Below are 13,088 nucleotides of genomic sequence, written 5' to 3'. Positions count from 1 at the left end.
TCAATCAATCCTTATCCCAGTCTTGCTTGTTCCACATGCTTCAAGAGGCCACCATTGTTCCTTTCCAAGAAAGCCACCGGTAACTGAGCTAAACGGACTACCGCCCGTAGCACCACGTTCCTCATCATGAAGTGTTTTGAGAGATAGTCAAGGACCGTATCACCTGCCACCCACCTGACACCCTAGACCCACTCCAATTTGCTTACCGCCCAATAGGTCCACAAGACGACGCCAAATCCTAACCACACTGCACACTGCACCAACTCCCTAACCCATCTGGACAAGATGGGAATACCATATTTGAGAATGCTGTTCATTGACTACAGCTCAGCATTTAACACCATAGTACCTCCCAAACTCGTCATCAAGCATACGAGGACCTGGGTCTCGACCGCCGGCCCTGTGCAACTGGGTACTGGACTTCCTGACGGCCGCCCCCAGGTGTGAGGGTAGGTAACAACATCTCCACCCCAGCGGATCGACAACACTGGGCGCCCACAAGGGTGCGTTCTGAGACCTCTCCTTGTCTCCCTGTTCACCACGACTGCGTGGCATGCATGCCTCCAACTCAATCATCAAGTTTGCGGACAACACTACAGTGGTAGGCTTGATTACAACAACGATGAGACGGCTGACAGGGAGGAGGTGAGGCCCTCGGAGTTGTGGTGAGGAAACTAACCTCACACTCAACGCTCAACAAAACAAAGGAGATGATTTGTGGATTCAGGAAAACAGCAGAGGGAAGCACCCCCATCCAACATCGACGGGACAGTAGTGGAGAGGTGTATCTAAGTTTTAAGTTAACCTCGGCGTACACATCACGGACAAACTGAATTGGTCCACCCACACAGACAGCGTTGTGAAGAAGGCGCAGCAGTGCCTCTTCAACCTCAGGAGGCTGAAGAAATTCGGCTTGTCACCAAAAGCACTCACGAACTTCTACAGATGCACAATCGAGAGCATCCTGTCGGGCTGTATCACCGCCTGGTACGGCAACTGCTCCGCCCACAACCGTAAGGCTCTCCAKAGGGTAGTGAGGTCTGCACAACGCATCACCGGGGGCAAACTACCTGCTCTCCAGGTCAACTACACCACCCAATGTCACAGGAAGGCCATAAAGATCATCAAAGACAACAACCACCCGAGCGACTGCATGTTCACCCCGCTATCATCCAGAAGGCGAGGTCAGTACAGGTGCATCAAAGCAGGGACCGAGAGACTGAAAAACAGATTCTATTTTAAGGCCATCAGACTGTTAAACAGCCACCACTAACATTGAGTGGCTGCTGCCAACATACTGACTCATCTCCAGCTCACTTTAATAATGGAAATTTATCAAAAATGTATCACTAGCCACTTTAAACAATGCCACTTAATATAATGTATATGTATATACTGTACTCTATATCATCTACTGCATCTTGCCATCTTTATGTAATACATGTATCACTAGCCACTTTAAACTATGCACTTTTGTTTACATACCATACATTACTTATCTCATATGTATATACTGTACTCGATATCATCTACTGCATCTTGCTTATTGTTAAGGGTTGCGTCAATCAAATCTGGTATCAGGATAAAATGTGATTCAGAGTCACCGAATATACTTTAAGTATTTCTATTAAACTCAAGCGATAAATGGTAAATACAATTTTCGTATATACGGGTTCTCTGTATCACCACGCAGGGCAGAACAGAGAACTGGCTTGTTCTTGACAAAGTCCTTCTTATATACTTTGACGGAAATAGTTTCCGCTTCTGAGCTGGCCTGTCAGAGTAGAGGCTGAGTGTGGTTTAGACTTTACTCAGCCTATCGTTGGCGCACAGGCTGGTCCCAGCCCCTGGCGCTCCAACTGTCCGGTGCTGTTGCTGTGTAGATTACGCGCCCACACCCTAGAAACTGAGGTCACAAGCTTGGTTCCTGTTTTTCGTGTCCTCACTTAACACAGACAGTTCTGCAACATTGTTGAGCTATTTACACCTGCATAGAAAACATACTGTTCCCGCTCAAGGTTAACCACAGCCTCTCAGCACACTATCTGGGGCAAAATGTTACTTCCAGCACACACACAGACACCCCCATGATAGGCCAAGCATAGAACTGTGCCGTTCTGTACCATCACTCATTTCTATATCTTTATGTACATATTCTTTATCCCTTTACACTTGTGTGTATAAGGTAGTAGTTGTGGAATTGTTAGGTTAGATTACTCGTTGGTTATTACTGCATTGTTGGAACTAGAAGCACAAGCATTTCGCTACACTCGCAATAACATCTGCTAACCATGTGTATGTGACAAATAAAATGTTATTTGATTTGATTTTGTTCCTGCAGGTGACTGGCTGTTATCGTGCAGGCTACATTTCCAAAGAAACTGAGTAATGTTCTCCTATCTTAACTTCTAGAACATATTCTGGGTATTCTGCCAATTGGTCTGAAGAGGCGGTCACGGTCACATGATAGAGTGAGAGGAGATGCCTACTGTGTACAATTCAAGGCTATGTCTTCAGAACATAAAATGTTCCTTTACAATGTCTCCAAAGTAGAGCTGCTTTCAATGGTCACACTTCTGATGCATTTCATTGGGTTCATACAGCAGGTCAGTGAACCTGCTGGTGCCTGGAGGATACTATTAGACTAGAGAGAGGAATGAATGAAACCATGTTGATAAGCGTTGGGAGGAATAGAGAGAACTCCAGTGTCAGCTGCAGGCCATTTAGACCTGCATCCTCACACAGACACGCTTGCTCGCACACACACATACAGTCTCTGTCTTGTCTTTATATTGGCCGGGGCCAAATGTAACCTTTATTTAACTAGGCAAGCCAGTTAAGAACAAATTCTTATTTACAATGACATCCAACCACGCCCAAAACCAGACAACGCTGGGCCAATTGTACAATGCCCTATGGGACTCCCAATCACAGCCAGATGTGATACAGCCTGGATTTGAACCATGTACTGTAGTGACACCTCTTTGCACTGAGATGCAATGCCTTAGACCACTGCACCACTCAGGAGCCCCAGAGAGCTGTTATTGGCTAAGGTCAGTGATTCAAGTATACAGGAGGAATCATTTAGGGGAATATTAGATTAAAGGCTGGATTCATCTCCTAAACTGGATTAGGTAATAAAAGAGCCAGTGTCTCGCTCTTCTCTCTCTCTGCGGCCCACATCAATGGTCTCTCACTCGCTTGCTTGCTTGCTCTTCTCTCTTTCTGCAGCCCACATCAATGTGCTGAGTCAGAGCCTGCCATTCACACACACACACACACACACACACACACACACACACACACACCACACACACACACACACACCAACCACCACCACACACACACACACAACACCGACACACACACACCACACACACCATCAACCACACACACACACTGACAGGCAGACTACCCAGCATGCTTCATTCAGCAATTTGGGCCCGTCAGAAAGTTTCCCTAATTACAGGCTAAAGATGCTGCTGTAGTGTTATCCAGACTGTATTTGAGCATCACTACTCTGCGCTATATTCTCACTGCCCTTTTTTGTAACCGTGTATATATGTATTTGAAAGTCTGCATGCTTTGAAAGAACCAAAACATTGACATAGCCACGGTTGGAGCCATGGGATAAAAACATCTTCTTCTAAAACTCTAATTTCACTGCTAGACAGCCACCCATATGAAAGTCTCACGGTCTTCATCTTAACCATGTGCTCCACAATCAGGTTAAGTACACATCAATTATTCCTAGTCTCATTCATATATGTTCCAAGCCTTTGGCATTTGTTGCAATATGAACCATCATGCAGTACCTTATGACCATGAGCTCATTCCACTCTTTCCTATTCAGAGGTATGGGCTGTCTATGGTCTGTCTGTTCTCCTGTGTGTCCTTTGGGCCTTTAAGTGTGCTGCTCACAGTCATTCAGCATCTGCTTGTTGCGAGGGAAATGTACTGAATTTCTCTCTTCTCTCTGGCTGGAAATGGGCCTGACTGGCTGCTGGAGTAATGGGATGAGATTATTGATTCATTCGATGCAGGACCGCGCCATCTTTTCCGCCCAAAAAAAGACAGTTTGACGTTGCTGTGACATTGAAATGTCAAAGGCATTATCTCAAAAAACATTCAAACTTCTTCTTCTTCCCATCATGATCAACAACATGAACATCACATGAGGAAGCCCAGAGATTCACCAGAGATGATTCCCTATCATAGAAGGACAACCATCTCTGCAGCACTCCAACAATTCGGCCTTTATGGTAGAGTGGCCAGACGGAAGCAACTCCTCAGTCAAATGCACATGACAGCCCACCTGTAGTTTGCCAAAAGGCTCTTAAAGCACTCTCAGACCATGAGAAATAAGATTCTCTAGATTTAACTCTTTGGCCTGAATGCCAAGCGTCACGTCTGGAGGAAACCTGGCACCAACCCTACGGTGAAGCATGGTGGTGGCAATATCATGCTGTGGGGATGTTTTTCAGTGGCAGGGACTTGGATACTAGTCAGGATCGAGGGAAAGATGAACGGAGCAAAGTATAGAGAGATCTGCTACAGAGCGCTCAGGACCTCAGACTGGGGTGTAGGTTCACCTTCCAACAGGACAACGACCCTAAGCACACAGCAAAGACAACGCAGGAGTGGCTTCAGGACAAGTCTATGAATGTCCTTGAGTGGTCCAGCCAGAGCCCACACTTGAACCTGATCGAACATCTCTGGAGAGACCTGAAAATAGCTGTGCAGCGACGCTCCCCATCCAACCTGACAGAGCTTGAGAGGATCTGCAGAGAAGAATAGGAGAAACTCCCCAAATACAGGTGTGCCAAGCTTGTAGCGTCACACCCAAGAAGACTTGAGGCTGTAATCGTTGACAAAGGTGCTTCAACAAAGTACTGACTAAATGGTCTGAATACTTATGTAAATTTGATATTTCAGTTTTTGATTTGAAAATTGTGAGGCATTGTGTGTAGATTGATGAGGGGTAAAAAATATTGAATACATTTTAGAATAAGACTGCAATGTAACAAACTGTGTAAAAAGTTAAGGGGTCTGAATGCTTTCCGAATGCACTGTGTATGAGCAACATGCCCTCCCACCACCATCCCCAACCTGCCCATTTATCAATATTTGCTACTCTCTTTTGATGATGATAAGAAACGCGTCATGAGAAGGAAATAGATAATATATGAGTTAACTATTGATTAACTAGAGTTGCTTCCTTGTGGTCAGGTGTATATAAGTGCTCCCCTTTCTCCAAATAACAGAACCTACCAGAGATTCCTTATACAACAAGTAAGTCCACTACACTCACCTCCACCTACGTTCTAAAGTACTCACTGTCTGATGTTGAATTTGTCATAAGTCTCTCTCTCTCTTTCTCTCTCTCTTTCTCTCTCTCTGTCTCTCTCGCTTTCTCTCTTTCTCAGGAGAATATCACCATGGCTATCTTGACCATATTTCTGCTTCTCAGCGCTGCCTTTGCTCTGGGTGATGCAAGTAAGAGAGATATACCTCATAGTTTCCACCATCTTTTTGTTTATTCCTTTTAGTTACAGTGTAGATAAAAGAGGTGTTTATGGAAGTCTAGGTAGTAGAGGTATTCTTATTAACAATGGTTTGATTACCTGTTCACACTCATCAGATGCAGTTTGATGATATCATTCTACACTTTAAAGAGCACATGAGTATTCATCTTTCCTCTGTCTTTGTCTCTCTTTGTTGTAGGGGATCTGAATGACACAGAGAATCAAATKATKGAGAATCTGATRCGYAACCTGCCAATYGGTAAAATGCCWTCCTCAATCCCATATCAACAAGATTTCTGAAACCTGCAGAAAACGATAATATTGCGTTTGTTTGCTAATGTTAATGGACTGATAACGCACAGATAGCCGTGGTGCTGTGTTCAATAACATCACGGCTGGAACGCACTTTTGACCACTCAGATTGTGTTGTCGGAACTAATCATTTCATCATGATATTGCATGATATCTCTCCCCCTACAGAGTCTGAGGAGATAGGAGCAAAGGAGAAGCGGGAACTACAAACCAGGAGTTCATCATGCCCACCTGGTTGGCACAGATATGAGACACGCTGCTATCACTACGTCCCCTTCTTGGTGAACTGGCCAGAGGCAGAGGTACCTGTAAATTGCTATAAATACGTTTCCATATTTAGGGACAGATTTACTCATTCTAAACATCATACGATTCGTGTGTTTAACAGGGTTGCTAAACTACAACTTGACGTGCTATTCCTTCTCTTTATCTTTATATTCAGAAACTAATGCAGAAACTTCCTATCGATCATCATTAATTCAATTTAGACTTCCAAATGACCAAAGCCGGTCTCAGGCTTGGATAACACTGGAGGCCCCTAAGGTCTCTACAGAGTTGGGTGAAGCTGCTTTTAGTTTTTTGTGCCCTTCATGTGGAACAACTTACGGAGCTCTCTGAAATTAGATGTCCTGGTCCCACTTTGTCAGTTCAGAGTAATGATTGGAGACATCTATGTTGATAAATGTGTCTGTTCTTAATATGTTTTGTAATGTCTATTGTATGTGTTTGATAGTGTTTATGCAGGGCTCATCTGTAAAGGAGACCCTAGTCTCAGTATGACTCAAAATAAAGGTTAAATAAAAATAAATATTCTACCTTCTTTGTGGGTTTCACTTTAAAATCTCTCTGTCTCTCTCTCTCTCTAGCATTACTGTTTGCTATTGGGAGGTAACCTGGCGTCAGTGCACAGCCTCTCCCAGTATAACTTCCTTCAGTCAGTCATTCAAAGTAGTGCCAACAGAGCCCAGCGCACCTGGATTGGAGCCAACGATGCCATCAAGGTCAGAAGCACTTTGTTTAACACTCCTAAAACATAAACAGTAAGATGCGTTGATTCTTTGAGGATATAATATAACGTATAAATGCCTGGTGGTTCCTTACCCGAAATATAAGCTTGTTTTACTCCATTGTTTGTTAACAATGTAATTACAAAAAAACACTGTCGCTTCAAAACATGGTTAAATCATTTTTATATAATGTATAGTGTCTGCTGGTTACATATCTGCTTGAATGCTCTTTAGGAGGGTCTTTGGCTGTGGAGCGACGGGTCCAGGTTTAGCTACCAGAACTGGGGCCAGGGGCAACCCGATAACAGCTACCATGGTGCTGGGAACGACAACACGAATGGCCATGAGCATTGTATGGAGATGAACTATGGAGGTACGATGCTGTCGTCAGAGCATTCAAACATTTTCATCAAACATTTTGATAGATGTAAAAATACATTTTAAAGGTAATGTGTTCCATTTTAAGCTACATTAAAAAAAACGAATCTTTCTCTGTATTGCCCTCTTTCCCAGATGACTTCGGGCAGAATGATTTACCCTGCTGGACGCAACTTCCATTCATGTGTTCCAGAAAGCTGTAATATSTACCGATTGGGAGAGAATTCATGTTCTAACGTTACTCCCCTGGTTAGTCAGTCATCATGTTTCATGTACTTTTAGATTCTTGCTGATTTCATTCATGTGATTGTATTGCCTTATCTTGATTATTGCTGATTATGTGAAGTGACTTTGGGTGTATAAAAATCGCTTAAAATAAAATGTATTATTACATCTGATATGATGTTTTTTATTGAATTCACAATGTATGGCTCTCACGTGTACATTTCTGCCCAATAAAAACCAAGGATGTGCTGCTACCTTTTCAGCTGAATCTCAGAGTTCTAAAATCATACTAAAATCAGTCGAGCAACTAGGTTTCTGCGCAACATTAGCAGCTAGCTAGCAGAAAGCCTGCAGATTTAGCTAGCTAGCTAACACCATTTGGATGAGAAGCAAAATAAAATAACTAGCTAGGTATATTTCGCTATGGAAGGTTTTCATATAACTGAAGACAGTAATCTGTGCAAACTGCTGACCTGGACACTTGTGCGTAATCAGAGCACAAACAAATAACCTAGCGAACATCCTTGGCTGCTATTATAGCCAGTTAGAAACACCAAACTTTGGGGAAACTGCCACACTGCTAATTATAATACACACCAGACAGACGCATTGCTGTTAGAAGATCCAGAGCAAATTCTAGCCCTTACCTTATGCATTAATTCAGTTCACTCCCTCCTCTGTCAATTACATTTTCTTCTTGTCATTATAATCCAAATGTATGCTGACGTATTGACACAGTGTCAAGTTACTTTTCAATGTGTCCCCGAAAACCTCGCTATCCACAAGTAAAAAGTATCAGGGGTGCAAGATGCACACGAAGCATCCAGGTAAAACAACAACATCATAATGATCATTGCTTTCTTGCGTGACGTGTGAGCAGTCAAAAGAAAACGGCATGCTTGCTAACACATTCCTGTAAAGCTTAGAGAGGATCTCATGTTAAATACTGTTGAAGTAACATGGCTACAGGTTCATCTGCCTCACCTAAAGCCCATTCTTGTGGGAAGCTGCTATAGACCACCAAGTGCTAACAGTCAGTATCTGGATAATATGTGAAATTCTTGATAATGTACGTGATATCAACAATATTTTGTCGGTGAATTAAATATTGACTGGCTTTCATTAAGCTGCCCACTCAAGAAAAAGCTTCAAACTGTAACCAGTGCCTGCAACCTGGTTCAGATTATCAGTCAACCTACCAGGGTAGTTACAAACAGCACAGGAATGAAATCATCAACATGTATTGATCACATCTTTACTAATGCTGCAGAAATGAGCTTGAAAGCAGTATCCAGATCAATCGGATGTAGTGATCACAATATAGTAGCCATATATAGGAAAATCAATATTCCAAACGCTGGGCCTAATATAGTCTATAAGAGGTCATACAATACGTTTTGTTGTGATTCCTATGTTTATGTAAATAATATTTGTTGGTCCGTTGTGTGTAATGAGGAGCAAACAGACGCTGCACTTGACACATTTATAAAATAGCGTATTCCAGTTACTATGTCTCAAAAGGAATGGCAAATACATCTGGCTGCACAACCAACTGGCAAAACTATTGAGAAATCATTGCAAGTTGAGCAATCGTGACTAAACTGAATAAAAAGAAGCTACACTATCAAACAAAGATAAATTACATAAAGATTGATAGTAAAAAGCTTTGGAGCACCTTAAATGAAATTTTGGGGAAAAGGCAAACTCAGCTCAATCATTCATTGAATCAGATGGCTCATTCCTCACAAAACCGACTGATATTGCCAACTACTTTACGGATTTTTTTCATTGGCAATATTAGCAAACTTAGGCCTGACATCCCAGCAACAAACGTTGACACTACATATCCAAGTATATCTGACCAAATTATGAAAGCCAAGCATTGTAATTTTGGAATTCCGTAAACTGAGGGTGGAAGAGGTAAAAACATGATTGTTGTCTATCAATAATGACAAGCCACTGGGGTTTGACAACTTGGATMGAACATTACTGAGGATAATAGCGGACAATATTGCCACTACTATTTGACATATTTTAAATTTAAGCCTACTAGAAGTACAGTATGTGCCCCTGGCCTGGAGGGAAGCAAAAGTAATCCACAATCTAAGAATAGTAAAGCCCCCTTTACTGGCTCAAATAGACGACCAATCAACCTGTTACCAACCCGTAGTAAACTTTTGGAAAAAATTGTGTTTGACCAGATACAATGCTATTTTACAGTAAATTAATTGACAACAGATTTTTAGCACGCTTRTAGGAAGGTCATTCAACAAGCACAGCACTTACACAAATGACTGATGATTGGCTGAGAGGAATTGACTTCAGTGTGGCTTTTGACATTATCGTTCACAGTCTGCTGCTGGAAAAACATATGTGTTATGGCTTTATACCCCCTGCTATAATGTGGATAAAGAGTTACCTGCCTAACAGAACACAGAGGGTGTTCTTTAATGGAAGCCTCTCCAACATAATCCAGGTAGAATCAGGAATTCCCCAGGGCAGCTGTCTAGGCCCCTTACTTTCTTCAGGTTTACTAACGACATGCCACTGGCTTGAGTAAAGTCTCAACACTATACACGTCAGTTGCCATAGCGACTGAAATGACTGCAACACTTAACAAAGAGCTGCAGGTAGTTTCAGAGTGCGTGACAAGGAATAAGTTAGTCGTAAATATTTCAAAAACTAAAAGCATTTTATTTGAGACAAATCATTCACTAAACCCTAAACCTCAACTAATTCTTGTAATCAATCATATGGAAATTGAGCAAGTTGAGGTGACTAAACTGCTTTGAGTAACCCAGGATTGTAAACTGTCAAGGTCMAAACATATTGATACAACAGTAGCTAAAATGGGGAAAAGACTGTCCATAATAAAGCACTGCCCTACCTTCTAAACAGCACTATCAACAAGGCAGGTCCTACAGGCCCTAGTTTTTTCACACCTGGACTACTGTTCAGTCGTGTGGTCAGGTGCCACAAAAAGGGACTTAGGAAAATTGCAATTGGCTCAGAACAGGGCAGCACTGCTGGCCCTTGGATGTACACCGACCTAACATTAATAATATGCATGTCAATCTCTCCTGGTTCAAAGTGGAGCAGAGATTGACTTCATCACTACTTGTATTTATGAGAGGTATTGACATGTTGAGTGCACCTTAGCTGTCTGTTTGAACTACTGATGCACAGCTCGGACACCCATGCATACCCCTCAAGACATGCCACAAGAGGTCTTTTCACAGTCCCCAAGTCCAGAACAGACTACGGAAGGTGCACATTACTACATTGAGCCTTGACTACATGGAACTCTATTCCACATCAAGTAACTGATGCAAGCAATAATATTAGATTTAAAATAACAGACAAAAATACACCTTATGGAACAGCAGGGACTGTGAAGCAACACATACATAAGCACAGACACATGCATAACCACACACAATAACATATGCACTATACACACACATACACGTAGGTTTTGTATTGTAGATATGTGGTAGTGGTGGGAGTAGGGGCCTGAGGGCACACAGGGTGTTGTGAAATCTGTGAATGTATTGTAAAGTTTTTCAAATTGTATAACTGCCTTAATTTTGCTGGACTCCAGGAATAGTAGCTGCTGCCTTGGCAGCATAATAATAAATACAAAAACAAATACAAACTTGGTTAGCTATGTGATAAAATGAAACTGTTTTCAACACATCAACTGTTTAAGACTTTTTTTAACCACGTAAATAAGTAAACATTCAATCAGTACTGAGTGAATGAACAACAAAAACATTTTGGAGTGAAAGCTGTCATCAACAGTGTCAAGTTGACATACCTCTAACAGAGTTCATAGCATAACAGCTTCCGTCACCGCCCTGGGATTTGAAAGTCCTGGGTTTTCCTACCGGGGGAGACATTTTGACCATTCTCTTTTGTGTATAGACACACACACACTGGCGTGCACACACACTGTGTGTGCTTATTTGAATTTATTATGTGTCTCTTAAAAGAGCCTTTGGGTTTGTTGGGTACTAGTGCGGGCGTCTTGCTACTACAGAGGAAAGAACGGTGGAAGTGTTTAAATTATACATATTTCCTACAATGGGCGAAGATGTAACATGCGTTTCCAAAAACACCATGCAAATTTAACGGTCTCTAAGTGCGTTGTTGTCGCATGTGTCAATACTGATAGGATCGAAAGAAAGTAAATGCTGCTCTCAGAATAGCTTTCTCCATTCAAATCTTTCTTTAACATTGGAATTATTTCACAACACTGACGACGGATCAGCTACTAGAGAGATTTTACCACCTACGGCTGCAAATATTGAGGCGGCTTATTCTAGTCACCAATTTGGCATATCATTGCGCACATTAGGCTACACATCAGACAGTAGCCTACAGACAGTAGCCTGCAAGTAGCAAAATAGAACATGAAATACTGTATATTTCAATATGATTGAAATATGTCTATAGCTTACTGTTTATATTTTAATGCAGTCATTTAGGTTTTAATTTGAAGCATCTTTTATACGTTGCTTATTTGTATCACTTGCAAAGACATTGGCAACTTTGTATTTGTATTCAACTTTGTTCTGAAGTTAACACATTCACAGAGAGACGGATAACCCAAGTGATTCTATGTTTAGCAGAGATCTTCTGTATATAAAGTGACACGGGATGTCAAAGAAGCATCTAACAAAGCACTTAGCTGTTCTACAAGAAGTCTGAGGCAGGCGTTAGTTTTGTGGTGACATATTTCTGCATTACCAAATGAGGAGAGTTACAAACTTCACACACCAGTCAGAGTTATACTTAAACTACATCTTTAATAAGAGCTTTGTAATAGCCTTTTTGACTTTCAATGATACGCTATCTCTAATGAACCATTGAAAAAAAGAACAGAAAAGTACAAAGATCTTTTATAGCCAAGATACACCCCTCTCAACTTACATGACGAACCACAGATCTTAGGAACAGTTCACAAAGGTTAAGATTTGTATGAAAGATATCTATAAAACATAGCAGACAGTTACTGCTGTGACAACAGTTTTTATTGTAAAGACCAGTGTCTGGCCCTCATACTCCAAACAGAAACCGTCTCTCCCTGGTACGGCATAGAACATAACCATTAGCTCTTTAGGTTTTATCACCCAAAGACATCGTAAATCTCCTCTATCAGTGTTATCTCATAGAGGCCCATCCTCAGTAGAACACACACACACAATAGTTAACAGAATATTCTATTCTGTCGAATAAAACAATCATTATAATGCATTACAAGCATTATAACATAATCTTGAAATTTTCCACGACATCTCCCCCATTTTGAGAATCTTCTCAACTTAAAAGAAAATTACAAGATTTAAGAACATTCATTTACATAGAAAATACATATATTCTACATAAACCAAAAATCACAAAACAATAACTCATTGCATGGGGTTCCTGCACATGACCAGCTTCATTCCAAGAAACTTAGCACTGTCTCTTATTTCAATCCCCAACACATTTTCTAAACACTCTAGMAATTTGTCTAGGAAGGTTATGATCCACAGTCACCTGCACGAACCCACGAAGAAAAACAAAAAAATGCATACAGTTTATGAGATTCAAAGCTATAATTTCCATAGAGAGTGAAAAGCACATGTTTAATGCATAA

The 13,088-nt window shown here is 41.4% G+C and overlaps 1 protein-coding gene across 1 annotated transcript; it reads left to right on the top strand.

The window, feature by feature from the left end:
• Positions 1–5,237: 5,237 nt before the first annotated feature.
• LOC111951479 (galactose-specific lectin nattectin-like) lies at positions 5,238–7,620 on the top strand. Its single transcript, XM_023969600.3, has 7 exons — positions 5,238–5,292; positions 5,427–5,496; positions 5,725–5,784; positions 6,006–6,139; positions 6,704–6,838; positions 7,079–7,217; positions 7,358–7,620. Exons 2-7 carry the CDS (start codon positions 5,439–5,441, stop codon positions 7,423–7,425), a joined length of 594 nt encoding a protein of 197 aa, XP_023825368.2. The 5' UTR covers positions 5,238–5,292; positions 5,427–5,438; the 3' UTR covers positions 7,426–7,620.
• Positions 7,621–13,088: the final 5,468 nt, after the last annotated feature.

Source organism: Salvelinus sp. IW2-2015, linkage group LG24, assembly GCF_002910315.2.
Source record: "Salvelinus sp. IW2-2015 linkage group LG24, ASM291031v2, whole genome shotgun sequence".
Lineage (NCBI taxonomy): Eukaryota > Metazoa > Chordata > Actinopteri > Salmoniformes > Salmonidae > Salvelinus > Salvelinus sp. IW2-2015.
This window is presented reverse-complemented; position numbering and strand designations above follow the sequence as displayed.